This window comes from Penicillium rubens (genome assembly GCF_028828025.1).
Source record: "Penicillium rubens strain IBT 27055 chromosome Unknown utg000002l_segment0_segment0, whole genome shotgun sequence".
NCBI lineage: Eukaryota > Fungi > Ascomycota > Eurotiomycetes > Eurotiales > Aspergillaceae > Penicillium > Penicillium rubens.
The window spans coordinates 70,474-97,927 of record NW_026890600.1 but is presented as its reverse complement, the minus strand read 5'-3'; the positions used below and the strand labels follow the sequence as shown (position 1 = coordinate 97,927).

Below are 27,454 nucleotides of genomic sequence, written 5' to 3'. Positions count from 1 at the left end.
CACACACACACACACAATGTCTCCAAGGACTACTAGCGACTCTGAACGAGTCTCTATCTCACAGCCCATGCATACCTCCATGGTTTCAGGAATCTCAAATATGGCCTCAAGATCAATCCAGGATGATGAAATTTCGAGCCATACAGCCCATGGAAATCCACAGGACATGAAAGACTGGACAATGAACCACCAAGAATCTATTGACCAGGCCATCACAAAACAAGAGTCATCCGAGGTGCACATGCTTTCTTTCTCGCTGTCTCAGCAGCTGATGACCCCCACGGTCGGACCAAATGATGTTATGTACCCAGGCATGGACTTCCCAGCAGTCCCTGACATGAATGACCATGAAATGTCCCGGGATCTATATAACTCCTTCCTGGATTTCTCTTCTGTTGAAAATGATGTCTGTGTCGGGAATGGCACGCCAGATGATGCTCTTTCTATCGGACACAGCTCTCACAGTACCGAGGACGGCCACTATATCACAGGCCCAGAGTCATGGACCCCCATGATGCATGATGCCCATTACCCAGGAACCACCATGGAACAATTCCAGCCGGGTCTTTTCCAGACCGCCCCGGTCTCTCCACCACTGACCGACGCTAGCAATGATATGTCTGTTACTTCTTGCTCACACGCGGGATACACTTCATTCATGGCCCCTGATGATGCGCTCCTCGGAGACTTTACCACATCGCCCATTGCAACGACCCATGGACTCAACCCAGCGGAGCCCTTGTTCCCCAGCTCTTCTCTTAACGACAGGGATCTCAACAGGTGAGTGCCAGAGCGACTGATACACCGGAAGAAGGAAATAATTGATCAGAAACCTAACCACAATATCACAGGACCATCAGACCCTCAAAGCAGTCCCGCCGTTCAGCATTGCCAGCTGTTTCTCAGCACCAAGGAAAGACTGATCCCGATTTCTTCCCAACCCTCCCAGTGAGAGAGCCAACCCGCCAGAGATCCAAGGAAAGTGTTGAGAGTCGCAACCCGCGAGAGCACCAGTATTATTCCATGTCCACCCACAGCGACGGGAAATATTACTGCCCATTTGCCACTGGAGAGAAACCCTGCAACCACCCACCAACCACGCAAAAATGCGCTTACCAGCAAGTCCTCCCGCGATGAAATATTTGGTGTAATCTGAACCCAGCTAACCGATATCAACTAATAGCAAGTACCTGGATTCTCATCTGAAGCCATACCGCTGCAAGGTCCCCGCCTGCATTGATGCCCAGCTGCGCTTCTCTTCCAACGCCTGTCTGTTCCGCCATGAGCGTGAAGCCCACGGATTACATGGCCATGGAGATAACCCCCACCTCTGCCTGTGGGAGGGCTGTGAACGTGCCGTTCCCGGAAATGGATTCCCAAGGAGATGGAACCTTTACGACCACATGCGTCGCGTGCATGACTATGCCACTTCTGAGCGCCACAGCTCGCCCGAGACCTCGCCCGGCGCTGGCCAGATCAAAAAGAAGGAACCCACTGGCCGCAAGAGGAGAGTCACCGGTGCCACCGCGGCTCCCACCATGAAGCGCACCCGCTCTGTCCACTCCCAGGCTAGCTCCATCAAGGCCACCCAGACTTCCGCTAGCCTTGGACAGCGCCTCCAGAACGCCGAGCAGAACTTCATCAAGTGCCGCTCGCGTCTGCTCGAGGAGCTGGGTAACATTTCCCCTCGGGATACTACCATGCACGAGAAGGTCAACGCCAGTTTCCAGGAACTGTTCACCTTGGGTCTAAACTACCGCCAGATTGAGGCCAGCCAGGCTGTTTCCCACATGTCCAATGGATTGCCCTGAAGGGTTAAGGAGCTGTAGGCCTCCGTCCCGGAGGAGAACAGCAGATTTCTTTTAAACGATAACGGACAGAGATCACGGGAGGAATTTTTCTTGATTTCCTTTTCACTCCGCGGCTAGACCGTGCTGCTTGCTGGCCAGGCACTTTCAATAACATGGAGAAACCCAGTGCGATTGCTTGCGAGTATACAAGTGGAACGTCGGCCAAAGGATTGTCTCAGCCTGATCTCATCATCGGACAAGGACAACCCGATTCCAAAAAATGGATATTACGGCCAGGAACTGGATAGGACCAGCGTGGAACCCCAGCCCACGATCGAGAGCTTGTTGATCACGGATCGCAAGCTGCTCACCACATGGGGATCTGGATTCAGTACCAAGGGCTTCTCAGCTTCTTGGGCTGCACTTCAGATCCATGGATAAAACCACCCCAAATGACACAAGAGACCCGAAACTGATGCGGAGGAAACAGCAAAGCGGGAGTGTCTCAAAAAAGGACGAATGACAGTGAAGAGAGATAGCCATGTACAGTCCAACAATTGGTTGGATTTTGATTTGTTGATATTCAATGTTGATAGATAGTGTTGCGTTCTTGTATTTTGTTTTCGAATGACTTTTTTACTTTGCAATCCTTGAATGTACAGCCTGCAAGAAAACAAAAGACATGTAGGAGTCATAACCTCGTTATCTCATAACTACCAACCGACTTTTTCTAGTAGTGAAAAAAAGACATCTAATCTATCTGATCATAATCAAATGCAAAGCCTCTATTCTTCTGCAGTCTCCGCAACCTCACCTGAGAACTCAGCATTGAGGAATCGTACAAATGCATCTCCAATCTGATCAGCCGCCAGCGTACCGCCTCCACCACCATGACCCCGACCAATATACGATCTGTTCAAGCTAATCCACTGTCTACGCAGCCTCTGCAGTCGCGGCAGAGCCAGAACCCCACCAGCAGCGGCGAGTTCTTCTGTTGTTCCACCTAGGGCGACATGGGACGGAACAAGGATGGGAACAGTTGTCTCCGGCACGTCAATGGCGATTGCATCGGCGCGATTGCTCTGCGCAAGTGCTACTTCCGCGGACGGGTAGGTCTGCGTGAAATTGCGGATTGCAGTCACGACTGCCGACGTCCGCTTTTCCATTGCGTACATTGCGTTTGAGTCTGTTGCCGCTGCTTGCACGGTGGCTTGGTGCGGGACGATTCGGGCGCGTGCTGAGAGTCCACTGCGGCCGCCACCTCGAGTGCCTGTTGCTGTGCTGGCGACGTCTGAGATGGTGGTGGATGCAAGGGAGTCAGTTAGCCTTGGGATTGCTGTTTCGGTGGGAGCTTCGGTTGATGGGAGGACTACGCCTGTCAAGGCTGCGAAGATGTCTGCTACCGGGGGTTCTGGGTCGTCCCAGGGAACTGTGAACAGAGGCTTATCCCAGCGGCTGTGGGTGCTTGGTTCCTCGTAGCGGAAGATGAGGTTGTTGAGTAGTTCAGGTGGGTAAGCCTCCTCGGTGTCGTCGGTAGTCTCTGCGGAGTCGGATGCGGGGGTATCTTGGGGCTTGGAGGTCTGCGAATCCGTTGTCTTTGGATCCGTTTCCTTGCGGGCGTCTTGGCGCAGTCGGGCGTTATTGTTGGCGACGCACTGGTCGACGGGTGTCCCGACGTGAACCTATATCAGACTTGTCAGCCCTTGGGTGTCGCATTTCATTTTGTAGGTTCCGGTCTCATACCACACAGCATGTCGTTTGCGCAGCTTTCGCCTCGCACCACAGCTGGTACCTCCATCCTTTAATATAGTTCATCCCATCAAGAATGACGATGCTGTCCCTCTTGAGCACACGCTTGGCTCTCGCATAGGCGACACCACGCGCCTCCTTCTCGGTGCGGGCATGGTCGTAGACGATCCGTGGATGGGAGGAATCGTGTGAAGCGACCACATGTACCTTGTACCGAGACTTCAAGGAGACCTGCGCGCCTGCTTCTGCTGCTGCGAATACTTCATCTTGGTGTTTCTCAAACAGAGATGCGAGTTGATTAGCGCGGTGGGTAAGACCGGAGCATGGGTATCCCGTTAAAACAACGAGCTGAATATATATCTGTCAGATTTAATTGCAAAATGTAAGGGGTTCCTCGACCTACCGGCATCGTTGTGTTGTTGTTGCGGAGTTTGTTCTGGCGGACTTTTTTTTCTTTGCGGGGTGTGGCATGTGACCCGTATCTACGTCCGAACCATCTACAAGTATATGCTCTGCCATTGATACGTGATATTTATGATCATTTCCTTAAGTGATATGATAATCGTACTTGGCTACTATTAGCTGATACGGACACAGGATGAGGGAGAAAAAGCAAAAGTGGAAGGCTGCTGCATAGTTAGTTAGTGAAATTGAGGCCTGAAGTATAAGGCAGAGATATTTAGTTCAGGTGCCCTATTTAACTATACAGAGATAGTACATGTATTTCTATTTTCTAGAACAGATCTCGATCTCAATGCATATAAATTCTATCGAACTTTTGTCATGTAATCATGTCATCGTTCCAAGTAGGCCGGGGGTATCAAATCAACGGCTCAAACAGTTTTGGATGAATCCTCCAATTGATCCTGCGCCCATCGGATTTCATATCCGAACACGGTTCTTCGGAGCCTTTCGTCCTGCAAAGGGTCAGCCCCAGGGCCATGATTCCAAAGGAATTTCATCAAAATATAGACTTACGCCAGGGTCATTCTCGAACAGCACCGCATCCACCACCTTCTCAAAGATCTTGGTGACCTTGAAACCGCTCGCCTCAGCCAACGGGAAGAATTGTTCAGTCTTGGGCAACAGCCAAGGCTGGTAGGGAGTGAAGATAACCAGAGCAACAGAGTTCGGGTCCTTCTTCATAGTCTGCTGCATGGTTTTGATCAGATTTGGGTGCTCGCGGTGGCTGTATACCACATCCGCCATGATCAAGACGTCAAACAAGGATGCTGAACCATCGGCAGCCGGGGGAAGATACGCCCGTAGCGGGCTCACATCGCTGCCCCATTTGTATCCATCGACGTGGAGGCGGGGCTTCCCGTCTTCCCTCGCGGGAATGGCACTGGCCGACAACTCTGCGTTGTACTTCATGTTTCCAACTAAATCTGGATCCGGATAATCCGTCAATACCACTGTCCGGGCGCCCTGAATGGCGCTCACGATGCTGGGAACGCCTGCTGCGGCACCAATCTCGAGGACATCCTTGTTTCGGATGAGATCCTCGGTGTGCTCCTCAATGTAGTGAGAGCTGGTTCGGCCAGCGTTCCATAGCAGATTTCCCTGTCAAGGTCTGTCAGTAGGCAGCACGGCTAGTCATGTTCACTGGTATCATACATAGAGGGGGTGGCTGCCCACAAGACGGACGGGCACTTTCTGACCTGATAGCATAGTGTGCTCGGCAAATGTGGGCGGCTCATCTTCAGGATAGTACCCTTCCGGGTCCTGGAACATATTCCCCGCATCAAATTCGTCGTCCATGGTAGTATAGGGGTTCAATGCTTGGAGGGGAAAAAAATATTCGATATCAGTTATCAAATTTCTTATCGGGATGATCTCCCCTCATTGTTGCCTCAGGCGCCAAGATGTGATATATGGGCAACTATGTGGGCTGATTATCGGATCTTTCGGGTTCGCGATTTGGAGCGGGCATTTTCACAGTCAGACAATGGATTGCCTGATATTTTCAAATGTTAAGATATTCAACAAAGAGAAATACTACTACTAGTACACTGTATATATGTAAGTACTGTGACTGCTATATTATATAGAGTCACGTGTATTATATTACCCGTGGTACATACTGGTACTTAGCATTTGTATGGAGGATTGTGGAGATAAGCGTGGAGATACAGTATCAATACCATACAATACCCGGACAAACCTCGGGATCAAGGGAAAAACTGGCAGTTTGGCTTGAAATGTCATCGGAGAGATGAAGTGGAAATCTCTGACTTGATCTCTGACTTGATCTCTGACTTCCATCGGACTACTCCGTTCAGTCTTTCTCTTTTCGTCTCTTCTGCAATTTGGTCTCTAGTGGAAATTCCCCCGGCTAAATTCGTCTTGGCCCGATTTGCATCCTCGAGCGGCTTCGATTTCCTTGCCACTCTGCTTTCTTTTCCACTTCACATCCCCCGTCGCATATCTATCTGTCCATAGAAGCAACCTCTCCCCCCCGTTAACCCATCATACCCAAGTCCACGTTCATTGCGACCTATTCTTTTTGCATCTTGGGAAGATCGGACCGCTTTAGTCACGTCATGGACTCGACCCTGAGAACAACATACAACCCTCAAGCACCTCTCACCCAGCCCTCCTCCTCAACCCTCGACCCTTCAACCGGCCAGTCCAATATGGCAGCCCAGGCTCAAAGTACCCTAGAAGTCGCATCGAATGCAACCAGGCAGGTGTTCTCTTCGCCCTCGCTACAATCTGCCTGTTCCCCGCAGACCTCCGCCCCTCCCATGCAACCCTTGTCACAAGCAATCGGCAACACATCCAACCCGAGTACCCTTCCCATCGCCCCCGCAGCCAACACCCATGCATTATTACCTACGAATGCAGCCCCCGCTCCGGCGGCCACATCCGATACCTATCCCCATCAGATAAATGGTCTCGGGGGTCCAACTGCCACCGCGCCCTTTCTGCAGGATTTCAATCTTGTTGCCGAGGCAGCCAAGCGGGCTCAAATGGGTATTGTCATGCGTGATCTCGAGAGCGTGACTCTTTGATCTGAGGTTTACAGCTAGATAGGGCAGGACCCGGGGGATGGAGATGCGATGCCGGTTGCACATGCATCTCCGGGCTGCATGGACTGGTTTCCATGTTCTAGACTCGGGGTGGGGATTACTATGGCGCATTATACGTGGGATTTGGATTTTGGATTATTTTGGATTTTGGCAGACGTACCTTCTTGCTATCAGAAGGTTGCGTTTGAACTTGCATTCCATCTCAGATGCCTTGCGGGTCGATTCTGGTGTTTTTCAGACGGTGTTTACCTGGTTAAATTTTCCTTGTGGCTTATAGCCCTATACCATCTACTCATGAGATATGCAATATCATCTGTTTAAAAGAATCACCTGTGTAATACATAGGCAAGGTTTAGGCGCTAGAGGAGTAGTATTCGGAATTCTGTCATTTGCCCTAGAAATACATATGACATATAGAGGCTCTGCGTAAAGCAGTAGTTCCGCTTATACCATATCTGTATATCTTTCAGATCTACTCCGTACTTGGCCTACATATCTCTTTTTAATGACAATCCTAACATTTGGTTCATTACTGCCACAAGATGGAATATGTCAGAAGGATGCCTTTACGGCTAACAACCCCATCTTAGCCCTGAAGATGGATATTCTAATGACAAAGACCCCTTTGACAGTCTATAAATTCTATATCATTCGTAATCAGACTGGAATATAATAATATAATCCCTATTGGAGTGGATAAAAGACAATGATAAATGATTTACTCTTTCTTTCAGCCTCTCAGCCGACCAGTGACACAAGAACATCGGCTATTGAATCTGAGTCCACTCTACTAGATGCGGTATCAAAAGAAGACGATCAGGTCCTTCGGGATACTCTTTTTGGGTTAATCGCTTCATTCCTCGAACTTTCCCCCACATCTCCCCCGGACTTCGGAGCGGAGCCGACCTCGGGAGATCATTCCCCGTTTGAATCGGCAAATCCCTTGCATATATACTCGTGGAATTGGGTATTTAGGCTATTTGCGCACCGGTATATAAAGAATGATGTCCCACTAATAAGTAGGTACGGTGCGGGGATTTCGTCTCTTTGATTTACTTTCCGATATGACAACTGTCGCGCAGAAGAGAAAGCCCTACTTCGGGTTAACAGGAGGATGGCTAACATTCTGGATTACGGTATGACTAGAAGTATATAGACTTTGGTTGAAGTCGATTGACATGTTTGGTATTAGGTGGCATGCGCAACCGATATGACCTTGTTTGGTTACGACCAAGGAGTGTTCAGTGAGTACATGTACTCTAGAAACTGCCCATGACATTAACATCTAATTCAATCTAGGCGGCGTCGTGATCACACAAGATTTCCTTGTCAGCCACGATCTCGTCGGACCTACGAAGACAACGGCCCTATCCACGGTGACTGCGATATATGATATTGGTTGTTTCTTTGGGGCCCTTGTCGCCTTCACCATCGGTGAGCGTCTGGGCCGAAAGAATGCTATTCTGCTGGGAACTACAATCATGGCAGTAGGGGCTATTCTTCAGACGAGTTCGTTTAGTTTGGCGCAGATGTTCGTTGGTCGTATCGTATTAGGGTAAGTGACCTTCTCTTCAGCACGACTAGCACCTTCTAACATTTCTTATAGTGTTGGAAATGGTAAATAAGATCATTGTTCCCAACCAAAACGTAGTAAATTGACGAGAAATAGGTATCAACACTGCTACAGCCCCAATCTGGCAGACCGAAACATCCCAGACGAAATGGCGCGGAAAGCTGGTAATCCTAGATATGATGATGAACATCGCCGGTTTCTGTCTTGTCAACTGGATCAACTATGGGCTATCATTTGCAGGCGGCTCTGTAGCCTGGCGATTCCCACTTGCATTCCAATTCTTCTTCTTCTTCATTCTGTGGAGTACAACGCCCTGGCTGCCGGAGTCTCCTCGGTAAGTATACACGCCAATCCCTTCATTGATGATGATCTCGTCTAACGATATACTCATAGTTGGCTCCTCGCCCATGGCAAAGAAGAAGAGGCAATTGAAGTCCTCAGCTGCCTCGAAGCAAAGCCGATCGACGACCCCGTGGTCATAACCCAGCGCAACGAAATCGCATTCAGTATTCAATACGAGCGCCAGAACGCTGTGCGCTGGCGCGACCTCCTCAAGAAAGACAAGAAAAATGACACCAAAACACTGCGCAGAATCTTTCTGGGTGTGGGCAGTCAGTTTATGCAGCAGTTCGGCGGTATCAACATCATGTCTTATTACATGCCTACTGTACTGACCAAATCGGTTGGTTTGCCGGAGAAAATGGCTCGATTGCTGTCAGCTTGCAACGCCGTCTCGTACCTGTTTTTCTCGGGTATTGCCGTGCTTTTGATTGAGCGTATGGGTCGCCGTGGTTTAATGCTTCTCTCGACGTTTGGGCAGTTCGTGTGCTTCCTCGTCATTACTGTTCTGCTTCGGTATTCTGCGACTAGTGACAATGGTAGTGTATACGGTAATGCCTCGGTCGCGTTTTTCTTTCTTTATTATGGGGCTTTTGGTATTGGCATGCTCGGGGTGCCTTGGTTGTATCCCACTGAGATCAACTCCCTACCTATGCGGACAAAGGGTGCTGCAGCTGCAACTGCCACTGACTGGTATGTATCCGAGTGTGGGTACACTTATTGGCTGTTGATTTTTAACAAGATTATAGGATCACGAACTTCATCGTCGTGGAGATCACCCCGATCGGAATTCAAAGTATTGGCTGGAAGTTTTGGATTGTCTGGACGGTGTCCAATGCTGTTTTCCTACCTATCCTATACTTCTTCTACCCGGAGACAGGTACGCTCAGATGCTGTCCCTTGTTGTTTTTCTTTACTCACTGTCATTGTAGCCAACCGGAGTCTCGAGGATCTTGATGCCTATTACCGCACCAACCCATCCTTGATTGTGACTGGAGATCCGGACGCCATCTGCCGAAAACGCCCACAGAAGTACATTGAGCGGGAAGATGAAGAGTTCGAGAGAACGGCTGTTAGCAAGGGAGTTATGCCAGTTGAGGCAGCAGAGCATGTAGAATGGACCGAGGCAGAGAGGCAGAGGTGAGTATGGACTGTCGTTGATATAGAGTTTGGGAAGCTATAAGTATAGTATATGGAGGAAGGACTGGAGATGCAGATACATGCAAGAGTAGCTGTTAGCTGTTCGAGTAATGGGTCTGATCCCAACTGTTCGATCTATATGCATACCTCGCAAACGGATATACGGAATAGCACCAACCATAGTAAGAAAATGAGTGTAAGTCGAAGCAAAGAAAAGACACCAGATACGGTGCTAAGTAACCCAATTACTCCTTTTGATCCTAGTCTGTTCCTGTAAGACCCCTGTCATTCTTCTCAACAAACGACAAGGGCCATGCCAAACACGGCAGCCAATTTACCGGATCGATCATTCTTCCCATCTTGGCATCTCCTTTGCGGAGACGGTTACATACTTGGTGAGAGTCCGAGGCAATTTATCCTGTTTCATATATGTTGTATATTAAACGGTCGCATTTAAAATCATCTCGGACGTTTTCAGTCTTTATTTTTAGGCATTGGCTAACGGACTAACCTTAGCCTACCGGCAATTGCTTAGCCTTGAGTGAAATGCCGACTGCATGGTGGCGCAATTAGCGTTCTATTTTTTTTTTTTTTTGGGACTCGAGAGTCATGTAGTCTTCAAGGGGTTCTGTATATGATAAAATTATTCTGATATGTCAAGAGGAAAAAGAAAATATTCAAAATAAATCGAAGAATCCAAAAAAAAAAGCCATAATCCCAAACACCGAGCTATGCGCAAGTCAAGCAAAGAGAAATAGTAACAAAACCCCAAAACATGAACGAGCGATTAATATAATGAAAATGATCGCTGTCCACCCAAAAATCTGATGGATATAGCAGTCGCAGAAAAGAGAAAGTTACAAAAATGAGAATGGTTATACCGGAACACCCCTTGCGCATGTATGTATGAATAGCCGTGTATTGCACGACGATTCGAGCGTCGATCCCATGATCATAGATGACAGTGGCAATGCCTTCCTTTTTTTGATCGTTTTTGATCGTCTCATCTGATATTTCCGGTCATTAAATGAACGAAGCTTGGCTCCTGTTGCCGTATTGGGTCGATGAACCGATCAAATTCGGCGAAGATATGCTGGCTCCCTTGGAGCTGGTAGGCTTGCTTCGCGAAGAGAAGACTGACAACCGGCGGGAGAGTCGTTGGCTCATTCCTCGTGTCGGAGAAGACCAGTTATCGAAGGAGATGATGGACATTGGCCGCGACCGCGGGGGCCCGTGGGATGTCATCGGAGCCTCGGAGCGAGATGGAGGAGCAGTGGAAGGCCCGTCGTAGAGCATGGTCGAGCGACGCTTGAGCTTTTCGGTGGTTTGGCGAGCGTCCATCGACAAGTCTTCGCGGATATCGCCCAGGACATGGGAGACTCGGCGGAGTAGTTTGGGAGGTTTGCCGTAGATGGAGGGTTCTCGCTGCTCTAGGCCATAGAGTTGTAGAGGGGTTGAGTCTGTTTCCTGATCCACGGGGGAGGAGTAAAACCGAGGGTACTTGACAGTCATTGGGGTACGGCGGGTGTTCAGTGAAAGTGTGGATGTGGGGGGATGTTGGTATGGAGAAAGGTGTTCCGATGAGACGCTGGAGGAATAGGAACTGTTCGACGCAGATGAAATCAACATGGCTTCCAAAGGTTGTGTTTCTTGTGTGATCTTTCAGAAAGAGAGAAAAGAAAAGAGGGAAAAAGAAAACACCCAAGGGTACTCTGATGGAATTCGGAAAAAGACCAAAAGTGGATCAGAGAGACATCAACATTTTAGTCCCGTAACACTTAGATGACTTGTAATTTTTGGTTTTTGTGTTTTTTCGTGTTTGTATTCCTAGTAAAAAATATAAGCTCGAGTCATGACTCTTACTATTTACATATACAGTATGATCTGCTGTATAAAGACAATGGAAGTTGAAGTCCATGTGGAAAGAAAGCAACTGTGATCAGATATCCATGGATGTCTCAAAGATCTGACTATCCAATGACGCGGCAGAACAAAGCCACGATCTTCCGTAATGCTACGGAGTACATTCCTCGCGTAGAACCATTCCAGTTCCCATCGTAAACAAAATAGTAAATATAGAAAATCAAAAATATAAAAAATATAAAAAAAAGCCGTGTTGCGACATTTCCAAAGGGGGCGAAGACAGTGCCACGGTTCCCACCGGGAACTGTGGAGTTCTTATTTCCTGATTGGTCCGATTCCCGCTCAGGGGGGAAATGGCGCCATGGTTCTATACTTTTTTACAGAAACACTTGGAACACTTGCAGGATTGAAACAGATCAGAGACATTCTACGAGAAACTTGATATAGTAAAGGTCTTGAAAAGAAGAATTATTTCCATCTGTTGTACATATTTATTCAGTTCTCTCTACGGAGTAGAAGAGAAAACCACTTTTCCATTAAGTTTTGCCGAGAGATCCACCGAAGCACAGCAGAGAACCACAGCCACAGACGAGCCCACAGGTGAGCCCACAGGTTTGGGAGATGGGGGCGCATCGTATTCCGTACCATTATTGAACTATATTATAATATTATAATGTTATACGGAGTATGTTGTACGTGATTTTATTATTCTACTATTTTCTACGGTATCATGTACATATTACTAGTATGTTAGCAATATTACGGTATCTACTCGTACAATCGCTACACATTGGAGCTCTTCCCCGCACCGGCTCGGGAGTCGGGAGTCATGGTCATTCATTTGCTACATTTCGATCATGCCTGTCATAAGTGCCCAGGTGCCCGGGTGAAAACTGTCCGATTACATCACAAAGCGGAGGTTGACATCTGTCGATCCCGAGTCAGCTGGGGGAGTTCATACCGCTGAAAAAGAATAACAAAAAATAAAAAAGCCAACAATAAAAATAAAAGACAAAAGATAAAAATTTCCTTACCAAGGGGATGGCTGCAGCTCAATTGTGGCTTCTGCGAGTATTTGCCCTCGAGCTCATTCCGGATCGAGTTCAGCAGCTGTAGGTAACTCTGGTGTGGCCACTGTTGCTGTGATTTGATAAACGCCCAACTCAACGCACCACGCGCCTGTCCGTCCTGGAATGTGTCGGCCCTGTTCCGGGTTAGACTGGATTCTTATTTTATTGCTTTAAAATTGTTAAAGCTGCGCCACTCACGAGGTCTGTGTGTCCTTGGATCCTGAAAACATCACAACGTCGGCCGGAGAGGTCTTGGTCCTGATTGTGCGCTCACGGGCCGAATCACCGTTGACTGCCTTTTTGAAGAACCCGATGGCCGTTGAGGCGGCGCTAGCGATATCGCCCTGTCCATACGAGGTGAATGCACTGAACAAGTCCTGAGCTGCCTCCTTGGCCAGGTTGGGCTCCTTGAGAACACCCTGCGTCGAGTAGACGTACGGGAGGTCCAATGCAGTGCCCGAGTGGCAGGAATCGTAGATCGCCGTCAATCGCACACCAGGCCGCAGGGGACGCACCATGATGGCATGCATATCGTCGTCGACAATGTGACCGGCCTCGCGGTAGTCCAATGGGTAGATGACATCGTCGAATCCGTCGTCTTCGTCTCCGTCCAGATCGGGAGTACGACCTCCGTGGCCAGAGAAGTGGATGAATAGGGAATCGTTAGGTTGGGCATCCTTAACAAGCCAGTGCATGGCACGTAAAATGTTAGCCTTGGTGGGGATGCTCATCGGGTTCTGTTGGTCGTCGGTGAGAATGACCATGTCCTCCCGCTTGTATCCAAATCTCTGGGTCAGGAAGTTGGACATGTTAGTGACATCGTTGATACAGCCTTTTAATGCATTGGGCTGTCCTGCATAGTTGATCCCGATCAACAAAGCCCTGCGGCGACCGGTACAAGCCGAGTACTGGAACCTGTAGTTTGAGGGAGCACCTCCGCCGAATTGCTGAAAATTCTGGGGTGGGGTTGGGGGCAGATTCGGAGAATTTGCACCAGGATATCCTTTTCGATGGTTAATGATCCCGTTGCAACCAAAGTTTCTTGGCATGTAGAACTTTACCATTCCGAGGGGCACTCAGACTATGCTGGTGGGAGGGAGGACGAGGAGGTGGAGTGTGGCCGTATGGCGGGGTAGGAGAGTGAGGAGGATACTGAGGATATTGAGGCTGAGGATAATGCGACGGCGGGTAAGGGGAATGGCTAGGACCCGGAGGATAAGCGTAGGGCTGAGGAGGATAAGGCTGAGGAGGAGGGTAGGGCTGACGCGGAGTTTGCTGATATCCTCCCCATGGTGGCCCTTGTCCTGGAGGACCATGAGGTGGATAATACATCTTGTCAAAGATGCGAACTATACCCGTGGACCCGATGGAAGAGAGGAAAAGAAGGTGAAGCAGAAGATGAACAACTTAAAAAGTAATTCGGCTGACTAGCCTGGGGGTGGGTCGCGCAAATGGGACCTTTCACACTTTCCCTCTGGATTGTTAGTGCCTGGGCAATCCCACCGAGTACCTATAGGTATACGTTACTACATTACTAGTATACAAAGTACCCGTGGGCACTTCTGGAGATTAACATTGGGATCCACCGGTAGGGCTGCAGGTAAAATCACTTTAATTTCTGGTATTTCATTTGAATAAGTCCAATAATGCTACATAATAGTATATCCACCGTGTAATCTAACATGTAATGTTGAAACGAAAGGGAAAAAAACCTTGGAAGCCAAGTTAGGCAGCATCTTTTCAGTCAATCATGTGACTAGACGCGTCACCTGATTATTTACCAGAAAAGGATATTAGTCAAGAAAGTAAGCTTGGAAGGAATACTCTGCTGAAAAAAATACTAGAGAACCAAGAATAGGCCTGGGCAACATGCATGCATAAGAGTGCGTACGTGAGACTAGTTTTGCCTCCGAGTGGCTTGGAAGTGACACCTCCATGCGGCTCTGTCCAATAACATACCTAAGTAGAACGCTCTCATGATGTCTAATGGAGTAAACTTACAGTAAACACTTGGAATGTCCATATTATTGTCAGAACTGTAGTATACTAGCATACTGTATGTACCTACCGAGGTAGGTAGTAATGGTAGCTTCCATGTTTCTATTCAGGCTAGAAGTGACTTCCGCACATGCACTGAAGATCCGGTAGGACCTCCAGGACTGGAAGGATCTTGGGTGGACCCCACCTAATCCGTGTCACGAGAGATCGTGCACATGGGTTAGTCCTAATCGAGACGGATGAGCCGCATTGTTTCGGAGATGTTAGTCGTAATCCGAAACAGAATCCCTCAGAAGGATCTGATCCCCTGTCGAATTGCGTGATTCTATGATCCGGGGAGATCTGCTCTTACTTTTCTTACCAATAGTTCTGGAGGCGATAACTACATGTAGTTTTTTCTTTTCCCAATTGGTACATCCATTTCCGGTCTAGTGAGGCTCTTTTGGCTTTTGCTACGAAGGGGGTTCCATGGTTTTCAGGTGGGACTATTCCTCTTTTGCAACATTTGCAATGGCCCTGGAGTCCACTTGAGCCTCACCTCCTCTTTCCTCCTATCTTCCTTCTTTCCAGGAACTTAAAATCTCGTTCTTTCCTTTCTTTATGAATTTGAGATATGGAATTGGTCTTGTTCTTTTCTTGTGGCAGTTGCCCTTTTGTCTGAGACTCCCTTGACTCCACTTGACAGACTATTCTATTCAGGCCACCTTTATAGCCATGACTGTACAGAGCCTGAACACTCTTCCTTTTGATGTGTTTTACCAGATCGCGACCTCGCTGGACGACCGTGATTTCATGAACCTAAGTCACACCAGTCGTGCTCTCTATACTCTGTCACAAAGCGAACAGATTGCCCGCAAAACCGTCGAGGTAGGTCAAGTCAACCCCTCGCTTGAGTTACCAGGCTGATCCCAGTTTACAGAATGCTTTACGCCACAGCAAAGAAGGTCAGGCTGCCCTAGCGGCCCAGTCTGGTTTTCGCAAGGCCGTCAGGCATCGGCTTGCTATACACGAGGCTGTCGCCACAGCAGATCCATACTCAGTGGTCTGCGTAGGCTACGGGGCAGAATTTCTTTACAACCAAGGTTATTTATGTTACCGATCCGACCATTGGATTCGTTTGCTGTATGTACATGGTCCTGCCTTCCGGGAGCGTGTCATGGATCTCCGCGATGCGATCCCTCGACTGCTGGAAACCGGTCCCGTGGAGCCGGGTGCAGAAGATCGGGTTACGCTCTTGAGTTACAGCGATGATATTCTCGTGTTCCGAGTGGCCGAAGTGAGCGCGACCGAGGACGCGTTGCTCGTAGTCAACATGGCGTGGCGGGAAACCCACCAGGGACGGAGACGATTCCTGCTTCATGAAGAAATCCCAGCATCCGCACCAATCTTTGTGCGACACTGTGGAACCTACATTTGGTATGGCACATTTACCGCCGCCGATGGTTCGGATGGTGTGTGGTCTATCACTGGTGTGGATCTCCAATCGTATGAATGTATCGAGTTCCCGCTCGACCGAGTGGTCGATGGCGATCTTGGTCAAACACTATGTTTTGAGATGCATGATGAACATCTCTATGCTGTTTCGACGCAGGTCGCCGCTGATGATGAAGAAGTACACTCCTCTTTCTATCATTGGTTCTGTCACGCCCCTCGCGAAGAAGGCCGCAAATGGAACGGTCGCTTGTGGCGCCGAGAGCATCAAGAAGGCCCCATCAATGAGATGTGGACTGATCTTTCAATCCGTAAGGATGAGACGACTGGCCGGCCAGTCATACTTGAATGCCGCCGTGAGTGGCGCGATGGTAAGAGTGAAAACCACCGTACATACTACACACAGCGACTTCCAACACCAGAAGAAGCTCTAGCGCCTCTTTCTGGAGGCACCATCGAAATTCCATCCTGGGTATCGATGGATGATGACGTTGAGAACGACCAGCCCTACGATGAGCGACCTGCAAAGAGGTTGCGGCGGCATTACCATGCCGAGTACGAGTCTGGCTCTACCCGGCGGCAGGAGTTCATCGCGGCTCGCACCAAGCACAGGAGTTACCATCTCGGTGCATCCACCTTTGTCGACCTTGTCAACGACCCTGCCGGTGATAATTTGCGGTCTCGAGACCGGATCCGGTTGCGTACGGTGTCGCGCAAGCGCAAGTGTCCCATTGACGAGGAGGGAATTGAGGGACCTCGCAACCGACTGTTCCAGCCTACCCAGGTGGATCAGGATGGCTGTCATGTTGAAGGTTCTGAGGAACGCTTCGAGTGTCGTGGCGTCCGGATGTGGCCCCCAGAGGACGCCCCGCCTGCATTACAACAATTGCTCTGTCCAGGCCCGCGTACTGGATCTGTGAAGAGTATTGCAGACGAACGTTCAATCGTCTATTCAATTGACGCCCCTGGTCTTCCTCCTAATCAACAAGCTCTTATCCTCATTAGCTTTGATCCTCATTATCAAATTCCCGTTTCGAGCCCTCTCCCCACTCCTACCTCTCCTGCAGATCACCAGGATCCCGGTGAACTATTCCCAAAGACGCTGAAGCCACCCCCTCCGTATTTCCCTTCGCCCAACCTGGTGGAAGAAGCACCACCTTTCTACATGGGCATCAAACGCGGGTACTATCTGCGTGGCATTAGGGATCGTTTTTGGAAGGGCCTCGCAGCATAATTCAACACAGACAGCCTTCCAAGGTTGGAAGGTCAGATACGATTAGCTGTCATAAGATTAAATGGGGCATTGCCCACTGTAAATATTAACACAAAAACAAGTTCAAATTCTAAAATCTGCACGGAGTAAACTTAGTATACGAAGTCATGCATGCCTCCAGCACTGAACAAGATGAAGGGTCGACTCGGGCATCTAGGAGGCCTTGGGCAGCAAACCTCATTTCGGATTTATCATTAAAGGTCACAGTCAATTGGGTCCTGGACGTCAGTTAAAATACGGTATTAATCACTGCCTTATATGCGTATGTGCTCCATTCTATAACAATTTCCAACCCTGGAAACCCGGTTGTCCAGGGTTGACATCTATAGAGTCGATTCTGACTTCGTTTATTAGTACCGAAAATATCCTACGAGCTAGGCATATCAAAAGGCAGCCGTTGGGACAAGTCACTTCGACAAAGATCAATCCACTTTTGGTACGATCTGCTCTTTACGAAGTGCAAGCTGACAGCCCATTGCAGAAACAATATGCAAGCCTACAAACTACATGTACGCAAGGACCAAACCTATTAATATCATCATATTTATAATTTATGCATTATCATCTGTACCCAAGCTCGGACAGGCAGCCATGTATAGAGAAAGTAAACAAAGTACACTAACCCATGCACTGCCTCAAGAATGGAGTCAACAGGAAAATCGAGAACATTAAGGCCTATGTCTATCTCTAAAGATAGAAAGACAGCACTCCCACAACGCCATCCAAACAAAAGAACCACTGCCACAACCCAAAGGGGAATCAAGTATCGTCTAGGCATCAGCGAGCATCTCGCAATCATAAACACAGAACCCAGAAGCCGGAGACCTTCAGGAAAAGGAAACGTAAGTGCAGAAAGAAAAACTGGAAAATGTTCAGAGGTGAATGTTCAAAGGTGAATGGGGTCTTTCACAGCTTCTTGTACATCCCAGCCAACGAGTTGATAATTAAATCCCGTTTAACTGGGTGTGCGTCACGGAACATATCGCGTACTGCAACGTTCGTCTTCATCTTGGATGCGAGCTCGGAGGTTTCAGATAGTGCTGAGCTGGCTGTGTCGCTGTCGCCATCGCTGCTCGTGAGACCACCTAGCAGGTTGCTCGTTTCGCCGGCTGACTTGAGAATGTCTCTGAGGGTCTCATTACCGCTGAGCAGGTTGTGAACAGTGTTCTTAACCAGATCGGCGATTGGCACGTTGGCCGTCAGCGTAAGCTGCTTCATCACATCGGTGTAGTATGGCACCAGCTCGCCATTCCAGGTGACGCTTCGGGTTACCGTGTCCAGGGCTAAGTTTCCGGTTGCGATGGCCTTGGCCTGCGAGGCGAGTACCTCTCGGAGGTTCGAGACCATGGTGTGTATGTCAAGGATTCCGGTTAGAGGGAAGACGTTGTCGCCCGGTTTGATAGTGATGTCTTTGAGGGTGGCGTTTCCAATGACGAGGTCGCCGCTCTTCACGTCCAGGACGATGGTGCCAATGTCAAGAGTCAACACGGACGGGTTGGGGAGGGAGGCATTCCCGATTAGGTTGGTGCCGTCTTCACGGGCTGGAACGAGTCCACTGTCGGAGATGCTGAAACCCTTGAATTGGTTCAGCACTAGGAATGCAAGTCAGCTTCACTTCTAGGATGATCTGTCTTTCTTCGGCTTACCTGGCGACATGATATCCTTGTCCATAGTGACCTTGGACTTAAGCACACCCAAGTACGAATTGGTTACACCTCTGACCGACAGCGGAGTCTCCTTCTCGAACACGACATTGTACACATATTCCTCCCAGGTGGTCAAGTTGGTCAATGGCGTCTCGACCTTGCTCACGCCTAGCGTGGTGTTGCCCTTAATGACTTTGCCGTCGATTTTAGCCTGGCCCCATGCGTTCTTTGCGCCGGCGTCGCGCACGAACAGATCTAATGTGATCGGTTCAATGCGCACTGGCAGTGCAATTTTGAGATCCAATGCCGACAACAGCGTCAATTGGATCTTGTCCGGTCGCGGATTCAGGACCGAGGCATTGACCAAGACTAGGTCGGACTTGTTGACGACCATCTGCGAGATGGCTGGAATGGCAACCAGGAAGCTACAATTGCAATTGCAATTAGTATTTGTATTTTTCTTCGAGCGTTGCAATCCAATACAAGGCCATAATTGGGAGATGCAACTTACAAGACAGGTAGGAAAATCGCTAGGAAGATGATAGTCACCAGAAGATGCAGACACCAGAATCGCTTCCAATGGCGCTGGAACTTCTCACTGCGCTTCAACTTCCTCGTCTCCAGTGATAGACCCCCGGCGGATTCGACTTGTGCAAGCTGGGCGCCATCATCGTCCTTGGATATCAATGGGCCACGATGAATCCCCAGAGTATATTTGGCATTATCTGAAGTCAGATATGCAGGGGTATCTGTATTTTTGCCCATGATTGCACAATTCGAGACCTTTGAAAGGGGAGGGGTTCGGCGTATATGTATTGTTAGTTAGCGCAAAAGCACCCCCGGACTTCTTCTTCTCTCCGAAGCGGGACCCCGTGGGTGACCCAAAAGCCAAAAAAAAAAGAAAAAAGGAGCTCAAAAAGGAATAAAGCGGGTTCCTGGTCGGAGGAGCATTGCTTTCTTTGGCGAATGACGCAGAAGAGGGGAGGGATCAGCGCTTCAGGAGATGGCGATCTGCTGCCAGCCGCGGCTTATTCCTAAGAAAGGCGATACTATTCACATGGGCCGAGATGATCATCGCTCTTAGATTTAGGGGAAGTTTTCGGGGTTTTGCGGGGGATTCCTGGGGAAGATTGGAAAGATTTTGATATTAATGGGATCATATACTCGACTCCATTGTCTTTACTGTCTTGACTATTGATAATTTCCCCCCAGTCATGTCTTTGGCTTTCCCTTCACCCCCCGTCTCCGTCTCTCCGGACGAAAAGTCCCAAAACATTCCAAATGGCTCCGATGCGACCGCAAAGAATATCAATGTCTCAGGTCGTCTTCATGCCCTGGAACAACTAGAGGTCCTCCCCAAAATGCTCCAGGAGGGCATCCTCTTCGCAGGATCTGGTGCAGCGTTGCTCCTGCAAGCTGCCATGCCCGGAATCCGCGACGTGGGCGCCAACCACGGCGGCCACAAGGAGCTAGCCACCGAGCTCATCGACGCTCTTCAGGCCAACATCAGCTACGTCTCCTGCTTGGTCTTCGGTACCCGCGACGAGCGCAAGGTCCTCATCGAACTCTTGCAGGACGGTAAACCGCCCCTGCTGGGCGGCGGTCGCTCGAATCGGTTCGCTGAGCATCCACCGCTGCAGTTGTGGATGGCGGCGACGCTGTACGTGACTGCGACCGATTTCTACCAGCGTGTCTATGGCCGCGTGGACTATGCCAGTGCCCAGCGTGCGTACAGCGAGTATGCCTTGCTCATGAACTGCCTGGGTGTTCCCCCCGGTACCTGGCCGGAAACCCGACAGGCATTCTGGTCTTACTGGGATGATCAGGTCCATCGGTTGACTGTCTCGTCGGACGCGGCTCTGTTTGCTAAGGATCTTCGTGAAAGTAACGATATGCCCCGCTGGGTGCAATCTTTGAAGCCTTTCTTGCGTGTGACTACGATTGAGATGCTGCCCCCGAGTCTGCGTGATGCCTACGGTCTGCGCTCGACCGTTACCACCCGGGCCCTTTATCGCACCTGGATGGGCTTCTCGGTCGCTCTTTATCCGGCGATGCCTAATAAATGGCGGGCATACCCGTTGAAATTCTACCAGGATCGGCTCAAGGAGAAGATGGATGGGAAGGAGGTTTAAGAATGTTTTAAGAATGATGTTTTTCTAATATCTTTTTTTTTTCTGTATATACCCGTTATGAGAGACATGATTGTTCTATGTATTTTGAAGATATTCAATGCTTTAAATTGGTGCAAAAAAAGAAAAACAAGACTAAAGTAATTTCATGATCCCTTTTATCCTCATAGTGATCCTAATATACCACCCAGAAGCTTGGAAACATCCTCGACCAGCTATAGTACGTTAGTGTTAGTATATGAGTGTAAATGCCAACAAAAAGAGCAGTACATACCGGTGTGGCATCCCCAATAAGGGTAGTCGTGTTATCGACAAAGCTCTTGGTCAACAAGCTGTGGGCGTTGGTCAAGATATCCTGCAAGATATCGATATTATCGGCGGCGAGCAACTTGGCCGCACCGTCGAGAATCGTATCCAGCTTGTTGATATTGTCGGTGCTCAAGAGACCCTGAACGCCGTTCAGGAGTTCGGGTAGATCCTCCAGTAGACCAGCACTGGCGGCTGGGGCCGGCGCAGCGACAGGATTGGGACGAGGCTCGGGGGCAGCTAGAGCCAAGGGGCCTAAGGCCAAAGGGAACAGAATCCGAGAGAAACGCATTTTGTTTTGTTATTTTGTTCTGTTAATTGTTATATTGAAGTGAGGAACAAGAAGGCAACCCCATCCAGAGAGTCTTATAAGCAAAGGTCTATTTCCCGTATGTAACTTGTCCCTAATCTTGCCTTTGTAGGATATTGTCCGAGGCCACATCTAGACTTTTCAATAAGGCCGAGGGATAAAGCAATTCCATGTGAAGGAGAAAGTATTCACGCCAATACGAGAGAGATTCCCGAGAGATTTCCCCGCAAGTCTCCCCCCGCTCCCCCCAGAATGTCCGTTTAGTGGAAGATCGTCGCATTGAACTTCTCTTTTTTACGCTGTTCCAGGTAAATGGGAATTCGCCTGTCTCACAATTCCCTGCTTTGACCAAAGTCCACTTCGGAGGAAATGATCGGTTCAGTAGGGATCGACAAAGCGCTATCTATCTTGTCGCGATCATGCATATGCTTATATGATACCATCTGCATCCTTATATTAAATTTAATCTATAGGAGCAGCAGCATGTGCTTAATGTAACGGTCTTGAGATCCACCGTAAAGATAAATATTCAATTTCATATGAATAAAATATGATTTCAGACGTATCTCATCAGTCATATCTACAAAGTACCATCACAGAGCCAGTGCTAGTCCAAGCACTCCCAGCGCCCCCAACGCTGACACGGCCAGTCCTGTGGGCTGTGCAGCCTGTATAGCCGCACCTTTAGATGAGGTCGAACTTGCTGACCCTCCAGAAGTGGAGGTCGCAGTGGCTGTCGCTGCAGTCCCTGCATTTGCTGCCGTGTTCGGTTCCGATGTTGTGGCCGTCAATGCCCCCGCCGAGATCTGCGACTTGACCACCGACATGTAGTCTTGCACATCCGACGGGAGGGCAGTGTACCAGGCTGGGGTAGTGCCAGCCTGGAATTGGCTGGCGAGGGAACTCCGCTCTGCTGGGTTGATAAGTTCCCAGATGACAGACACGGGCACCACCGATAGGATCTCCGGGATGAGAGACTTGGGCGGCGGCGAGATGTTGGCAAAGTTCGCACTGGCTGTTTGGTTGCCCATCAAATTCCCACTGTGAAATTGTTAGTATGGTTAAGAAGATAATCCAAAGAAAGAATCAAATACAGTGCGCTCGAGATTGCACCTAGGTCGATGCCATTGTCTGTAGTATCTCGGTGATGGTGTTGAGCACCCCAGGCTGTTGTAGCAAAGAGTAAGGCTGCCAGTTTCATTCTGTCAAGAGCGTAGAGAAGAAAAGAGAAGAGAGAAAAGAGGGTATACAGTCCAGTCAGATAGGGCAGAGGCTAGAGTATATCAAATGCTTAACCTGCTTGGCCCGATCGGATCTCTCTGCATTAGTCTCGAGTGACATGCAATATACAAGTTAGTCGCCAAATTACTGGAATTAACTGCTACAACTTCCAAGATTCTAGATCTTTTCCCGTTGATCATTGATCAACCTCGGGCTCCCCGGGATCAGATGCCAATCTGTCAGATCCTCGGGAAATCAATTCCTTTGCGGGGAAATGTAGTGGAAGTCGATGTAGCATTGCAGAGAAACCTGATCGATCTGCTGTAGATCCATGTGAATTCAAGTGTATCTGTGTCATAGTTTATCCATAGCCTGTCTCCCAGAACTAAGAGAAAAAGGGTGGGCAATAGCACTCCACTCAACTACACCTATATCGGGTACAGTTACAAGACGAAATGGAAACGTGGCATCAATTTGGATATCATAGCAAGGCCATCGTAAAAAATCATGATGGTAAAAAGAAGCGCGACTGAGAAAGGGAACCCAGACTCAAGAGATCATGCCCAAGTCAAGCTTAAACACCACCCTTCTTAGCCATATCGGCCTCGGCACCGCGTTGGCGGACCTTGCCCTCATCATGAATATCACGGTACTTCTCCTCCTCGGTCCGGTCGCCAGTTACAGCAGCACCAATGGATCCAAGAGTACCCTGAGCACGGTTCTGAATACCCTCACCCCAGTCCTTGAGCTGACCCTTGGCCTCTTGTTCCTTGCCAGCGACGTTCTGCTCGGCTCCGGTGCGGCGCAGGTTCTCGTTTCCGATCAGGTTGCCGACCGACTCCTTGGCTGAGCCGACAGTCTGGTCCCAGGATCCCGTGTCGCGCTTGGGGTCGTCTCGAGCAACGGCTCCGGTGTTCGGGTCGGCGGTGAATGGGCCTAACTTGGAGGTGGTGTGGGAGGCTTCCTTTTTGGCCTCACCTTCCTCGTGCTTGGCATCACCCTTGGCCTGAGATGGGTTAGTGATGCGGTAGAGTATTGGGGGACTAGAATGGATGCTTACCTGAGTGGAAGAATCGCCAGTCACAGTACCCATGGCGCGCTGAGCAAGACCAGTGGCTTGGTCAATGTACGACTGACCAGTCGAGGCATTGCCAGTGTTGTCAGACATGATCGAATGGTTGAATGGTAGATGGTAGATGGTAGATGGTAGATGGTAGATGGTAGATGGTAGATGGTAGATGGTAGATAGTGAAGAGATGAGAGATGGTTCAAGAATGAAGTGGTTGATGAAGTGGTTGATGAAGTAGTGAAAGGAAGTGACAGGAAGGCCACTTATATACACAAGCCATGTTAACCAACATTTTCCAGGGCATTCTCCAATCTAATCATTCCAAGGCTGAAGTTCTACAAACTCCAAACAATTGTTTTGATGCACTACGTCATGGCATGATGTCATGTCACGTGATTGAATGGATGACGTCTTATTCCCTCGGAGGGACAAGCCTTGAAGGCCTTTGACGAGTTTGGAAGTTTCTACAATATTGTATGAGACAATCTTTGATCATCCAGATACCCAGGAGTGTAGAGTGTATTTCATCCCAATATCCATACCTAGGTAAGTTCATGCAATTCCCCAAACACCAAGTCGCCGCGTACGGCGTACATAAATCCCACATGCAATGCCACGCTCGAAAAGACTGAACCCCCAAAACAAAAATTATAAACTACCAGTGACAAATCCCACCCTCATTTTCCTCGGCTGTCCATGTTCCACAGAGACCGACAACCTCAAGATGACCGTCTGGTTGCTCCCCAACCTTGCTCAACGAAGCAAACTTCTTGTCAGCAGGACCAGTGCTCAGCAACCGTCGTGCCCACGCGTCGATGGCAGGCTCCCCGGTTTCATCTCGAGCCTGCTTCAGGAACGGAATGAGGGCCGTGCCACCGGTACCGCGCAGCTTCTTTTTGTCGGTCGGAGCCGCGGTTGCGAGGTTCCTCGCTGCTGGGGGGCCTGGGTTGGCAGATTGGGAGGGCTGGCGTGCACTTCGGGATTGCAGGATAATATAGCGGGACACTATGGTAATATGTCTGTCGCGTAGAACTCGCAGCATGGCCAGACATGCGTCGTAGGCAATGCATAGCGCTGAGTCTCCGCGTCGCGCCTCGACGAAGGAGCGGATGTTCGCTACCGAGTCAATATGCTCAAGGAATCGCCGATGTGGACCAGGCATGTAGGAGCGCATCTCGTGGATGAAGCTGTTTCTTGGTTTGATGCTGTCTTCGGCGCCTTTATCACTGTCGTTGCGACTGGTCCCGGTTGGTCGGTGTTCGACACCGAGGACGATGTCGAAGAATTGGATGAGTGAGCTTTGGGCGTTGCTGCCCCCTCCATACTGCCGGTACTCGGGATTGTGACCGTCGTCGTACAGCAGCCCATTTGGCAATCCGGCATCATGCATGTTTTTACTTCCAGCTAGGTAAGGGCGTATGCGGTTGTAGAAGACATATGGATCGCAATTTTCATGCATCCTCTGGAGTAGTGTGTTGGTCTCGTCGATGGTCTCCGCTAGTCGCTGCAGGCACTCGGTTACAATCTGGCTGTTTCCTGTGCGGGCCGCCTTGATGGCCCGAAGCATCACGGGGATAGAAGGGGCCCCACGTGCTTCTATGGCGACTGAAACCAGATAGAACCATTGTTCATCTAGGGATCCAGTGAAGGTCTGTAGACAAGCTAGGTTATCCAGGTTAATGGCTGGCTCATCGGCGAAGATCGGCTTATAATTCCAAAGGCAGACTCCAGCATAGGTTGCAACGGGGGGTAATTCGAGTCGTTCACAGACTTCGAATAAAGGCACTGTAAGTTGAGGTGGAACCCTCTTAAGGAAAAGAATCAGTACATCTACTTTTTTTTTTTTTCGAATCATGAACCAATAGGATGGGCTGGTACCTCTGTGGGCGAATCGCCACCCCAGACATAGCCATGTAGTATGAACACCAGTATGACATATGCACGACGCCACTCAGCATCTGTCTGGAGGTGTGTGACGGAGAGTATAGGGAGTTGGTCTACGATAGACCGTAAACGTTTGCTCAATAGCAGTGGCTGGAGATTGCCAATAATCATCTCCCATTCGGCGTAATAAGGATCGGGGAGAACCTCCAAAGGTAGTTCTGGGGAGAGGAAGCCATAGTCGGAAGTGATTCCAAACTCAGTAGGATTAGGGACTGGAGGCAACATCGTCCTGCGAGTTACCACAGAGATTCAGGGATTCAAAGGTAAAGGGAAATGCTGAAATGAATACAAGTTTGAGATGTTGGCAGGTTGGAAACAAAAAGAAAAGGAAGGGTTATACGGATTATACCAGAGATCAGAGAGATCAGGGACCCGGACCCAAGGTATGACTTTTTCCTAAATTCAGAATGATAACGGAAATGAGAATGAGAATAATATGGGGGAGTCAGTGATTATGTATTATAATATTATAATATTATAAAAGACTACCTCAGCTATGGGCTAAATAGTCAGAGTTTTCCCGTTAGAACGAAATTTCACCGGGGATCCCTGGAAGGTAAGTACAAAGGACATGGACGGAGTTAACGGGTAAATAAGAGAGAGGGAAATGAGGGAAAGAGAGATAATAGGGTTGATCAGCTCCGATATAGGAAGGGGAAGATGATGTTTTTTAGAGGACCCCGGGGAAGTTTTAGAGGAGTGGACTAGGTAGATCAGAGTAGAGCCCAGTCGAAACAGTAGAGGGTGTCAGGGTACATTTTATATGGCTATACAATCAAATGATAGTCTGCCAAGAGGGACTGGGTGCATCCGCGAGGACCCAGTGGAGTGAAATTTAAGCGAAGACGAAATTGAGTGCGAGACAAAGGGGGGGAAGCCGGGAAAGACATGCTTTTGCCGGGCATTTCCGTACATTTTCGTACATTTTCGTGCTTTCGCTTATTTTGAGCTTCAAATTCGCTTCACTCAGGATCGTCAGCCTTGATCTGGGGGTGATAGATAGTCTGGATTTAGATTGGACGTCACTCGATTACATTGTATATCTACATTTTATTCTATTTCATCTTTCTTTCTCTCTAATAACTTTAAAATACTCAATACTCAATAGTTATTTAGTTAACTAATGCTGAATATGCCTAATATACAAGGCACCCTGCTTAATAATATTATTCCCGAGGCCCGAGGTATCCCTACCTCGAAGTACATGGTAAATTGTACTTTAGTAAATGTACTTAGTACTGTGTCACACTTCCTACATATACATGCAATCTTCGGTAGATAACCATAGCACACATTTCAAATGAGTCTGGAATCACCTAGCTATACCATCGTAGCACAATATAACTATTGCCAAGCTCACACCTCAGATCGAGACACAAAAGGTATCCCATGAACTAGAAGAAGTAAGTATTGCCTGCACCGTGTTATTCAGTGCGAGATTGATCAAGGTTGGCTCTATCACTTATGATCAGCTTCAAAAAAAATGAAGAAGAGAAAAAGATAGGGAAAGAGATATACCATCAAAGCTGAACTCTGGCCACCCATATTCGCTCAGCCCCCTAGGGTCCTTG

The 27,454-nt window shown here is 49.0% G+C and overlaps 14 protein-coding genes across 14 annotated transcripts; 5 read left to right on the top strand and 9 right to left on the bottom strand.

Moving 5' to 3' along the window:
* Positions 1 to 16: 16 nt before the first annotated feature.
* N7525_002488 (putative C2H2 finger domain protein) lies at positions 17 to 1,811 on the top strand (the record flags this gene model as incomplete). Its single annotated transcript, XM_061212330.1, has 3 exons — positions 17 to 780; positions 852 to 1,118; positions 1,184 to 1,811. The coding sequence occupies 3 exons, from the start codon at positions 17 to 19 to the stop codon at positions 1,809 to 1,811; spliced, it is 1,659 nt and encodes a 552-aa protein (XP_061069351.1).
* A 764-nt stretch (positions 1,812 to 2,575) lies between these two features.
* Positions 2,576 to 3,948, bottom strand: N7525_002487 (putative RNA polymerase II Elongator complex associated protein Kti12; the record flags this gene model as incomplete). The annotated part of the gene is made up of 3 exons (XM_061212329.1): positions 2,576 to 3,472; positions 3,534 to 3,887; positions 3,943 to 3,948. The coding sequence occupies 3 exons, from the start codon at positions 3,946 to 3,948 to the stop codon at positions 2,576 to 2,578; spliced, it is 1,257 nt and encodes a 418-aa protein (XP_061069350.1).
* Positions 3,949 to 4,372: 424 nt separating this feature from the next.
* On the bottom strand, positions 4,373 to 5,300 carry efm7 (putative nicotinamide N-methyltransferase Nnt1; the record flags this gene model as incomplete). The annotated part of the gene is made up of 3 exons (XM_002559906.2): positions 4,373 to 4,456; positions 4,518 to 5,102; positions 5,157 to 5,300. The coding sequence occupies 3 exons, from the start codon at positions 5,298 to 5,300 to the stop codon at positions 4,373 to 4,375; spliced, it is 813 nt and encodes a 270-aa protein (XP_002559952.2).
* Positions 5,301 to 6,082: 782 nt separating this feature from the next.
* N7525_002485 (uncharacterized protein) lies at positions 6,083 to 6,553 on the top strand (the record flags this gene model as incomplete). The annotated part of the gene is made up of 1 exon (XM_002559907.1): positions 6,083 to 6,553. One exon carries the CDS (start codon positions 6,083 to 6,085, stop codon positions 6,551 to 6,553), a length of 471 nt encoding a protein of 156 aa, XP_002559953.1.
* Positions 6,554 to 7,635: 1,082 nt separating this feature from the next.
* N7525_002484 (sugar porter family MFS transporter) lies at positions 7,636 to 9,627 on the top strand (the record flags this gene model as incomplete). The annotated part of the gene is made up of 8 exons (XM_002559908.1): positions 7,636 to 7,707; positions 7,764 to 7,815; positions 7,871 to 8,126; positions 8,178 to 8,188; positions 8,241 to 8,478; positions 8,538 to 9,176; positions 9,233 to 9,363; positions 9,416 to 9,627. 8 exons carry the CDS (start codon positions 7,636 to 7,638, stop codon positions 9,625 to 9,627), a joined length of 1,611 nt encoding a protein of 536 aa, XP_002559954.1.
* Positions 9,628 to 10,646: 1,019 nt separating this feature from the next.
* N7525_002483 (uncharacterized protein) lies at positions 10,647 to 11,135 on the bottom strand (the record flags this gene model as incomplete). Its single annotated transcript, XM_002559909.2, has 1 exon — positions 10,647 to 11,135. The coding sequence occupies one exon, from the start codon at positions 11,133 to 11,135 to the stop codon at positions 10,647 to 10,649; it is 489 nt and encodes a 162-aa protein (XP_002559955.2).
* Positions 11,136 to 12,387: 1,252 nt separating this feature from the next.
* Positions 12,388 to 13,888, bottom strand: N7525_002482 (caspase family protein; the record flags this gene model as incomplete). Its single annotated transcript, XM_061212328.1, has 4 exons — positions 12,388 to 12,413; positions 12,521 to 12,690; positions 12,755 to 13,559; positions 13,618 to 13,888. 4 exons carry the CDS (start codon positions 13,886 to 13,888, stop codon positions 12,388 to 12,390), a joined length of 1,272 nt encoding a protein of 423 aa, XP_061069349.1.
* Positions 13,889 to 15,268: 1,380 nt separating this feature from the next.
* On the top strand, positions 15,269 to 17,219 carry fbx15 (F-box domain protein; the record flags this gene model as incomplete). The annotated part of the gene is made up of 2 exons (XM_002559911.2): positions 15,269 to 15,421; positions 15,474 to 17,219. 2 exons carry the CDS (start codon positions 15,269 to 15,271, stop codon positions 17,217 to 17,219), a joined length of 1,899 nt encoding a protein of 632 aa, XP_002559957.1.
* A 945-nt stretch (positions 17,220 to 18,164) lies between these two features.
* On the bottom strand, positions 18,165 to 19,669 carry N7525_002480 (DUF3712 domain-containing protein; the record flags this gene model as incomplete). The annotated part of the gene is made up of 3 exons (XM_002559912.2): positions 18,165 to 18,850; positions 18,905 to 19,329; positions 19,416 to 19,669. 3 exons carry the CDS (start codon positions 19,667 to 19,669, stop codon positions 18,165 to 18,167), a joined length of 1,365 nt encoding a protein of 454 aa, XP_002559958.2.
* A 449-nt stretch (positions 19,670 to 20,118) lies between these two features.
* Positions 20,119 to 21,036, top strand: N7525_002479 (oxygenase MpaB family protein; the record flags this gene model as incomplete). The annotated part of the gene is made up of 1 exon (XM_002559913.1): positions 20,119 to 21,036. The coding sequence occupies one exon, from the start codon at positions 20,119 to 20,121 to the stop codon at positions 21,034 to 21,036; it is 918 nt and encodes a 305-aa protein (XP_002559959.1).
* A 161-nt stretch (positions 21,037 to 21,197) lies between these two features.
* N7525_002478 (uncharacterized protein) lies at positions 21,198 to 21,631 on the bottom strand (the record flags this gene model as incomplete). The annotated part of the gene is made up of 2 exons (XM_002559914.1): positions 21,198 to 21,248; positions 21,308 to 21,631. 2 exons carry the CDS (start codon positions 21,629 to 21,631, stop codon positions 21,198 to 21,200), a joined length of 375 nt encoding a protein of 124 aa, XP_002559960.1.
* Positions 21,632 to 22,242: 611 nt separating this feature from the next.
* On the bottom strand, positions 22,243 to 22,850 carry N7525_002477 (uncharacterized protein; the record flags this gene model as incomplete). The annotated part of the gene is made up of 2 exons (XM_002559915.1): positions 22,243 to 22,690; positions 22,744 to 22,850. 2 exons carry the CDS (start codon positions 22,848 to 22,850, stop codon positions 22,243 to 22,245), a joined length of 555 nt encoding a protein of 184 aa, XP_002559961.1.
* A 594-nt stretch (positions 22,851 to 23,444) lies between these two features.
* Positions 23,445 to 24,038, bottom strand: N7525_002476 (uncharacterized protein; the record flags this gene model as incomplete). Its single annotated transcript, XM_002559916.2, has 2 exons — positions 23,445 to 23,876; positions 23,931 to 24,038. 2 exons carry the CDS (start codon positions 24,036 to 24,038, stop codon positions 23,445 to 23,447), a joined length of 540 nt encoding a protein of 179 aa, XP_002559962.2.
* A 556-nt stretch (positions 24,039 to 24,594) lies between these two features.
* Positions 24,595 to 26,108, bottom strand: N7525_002475 (indoleamine 2,3-dioxygenase; the record flags this gene model as incomplete). Its single annotated transcript, XM_002559917.1, has 2 exons — positions 24,595 to 25,746; positions 25,818 to 26,108. 2 exons carry the CDS (start codon positions 26,106 to 26,108, stop codon positions 24,595 to 24,597), a joined length of 1,443 nt encoding a protein of 480 aa, XP_002559963.1.
* Positions 26,109 to 27,454: the final 1,346 nt, after the last annotated feature.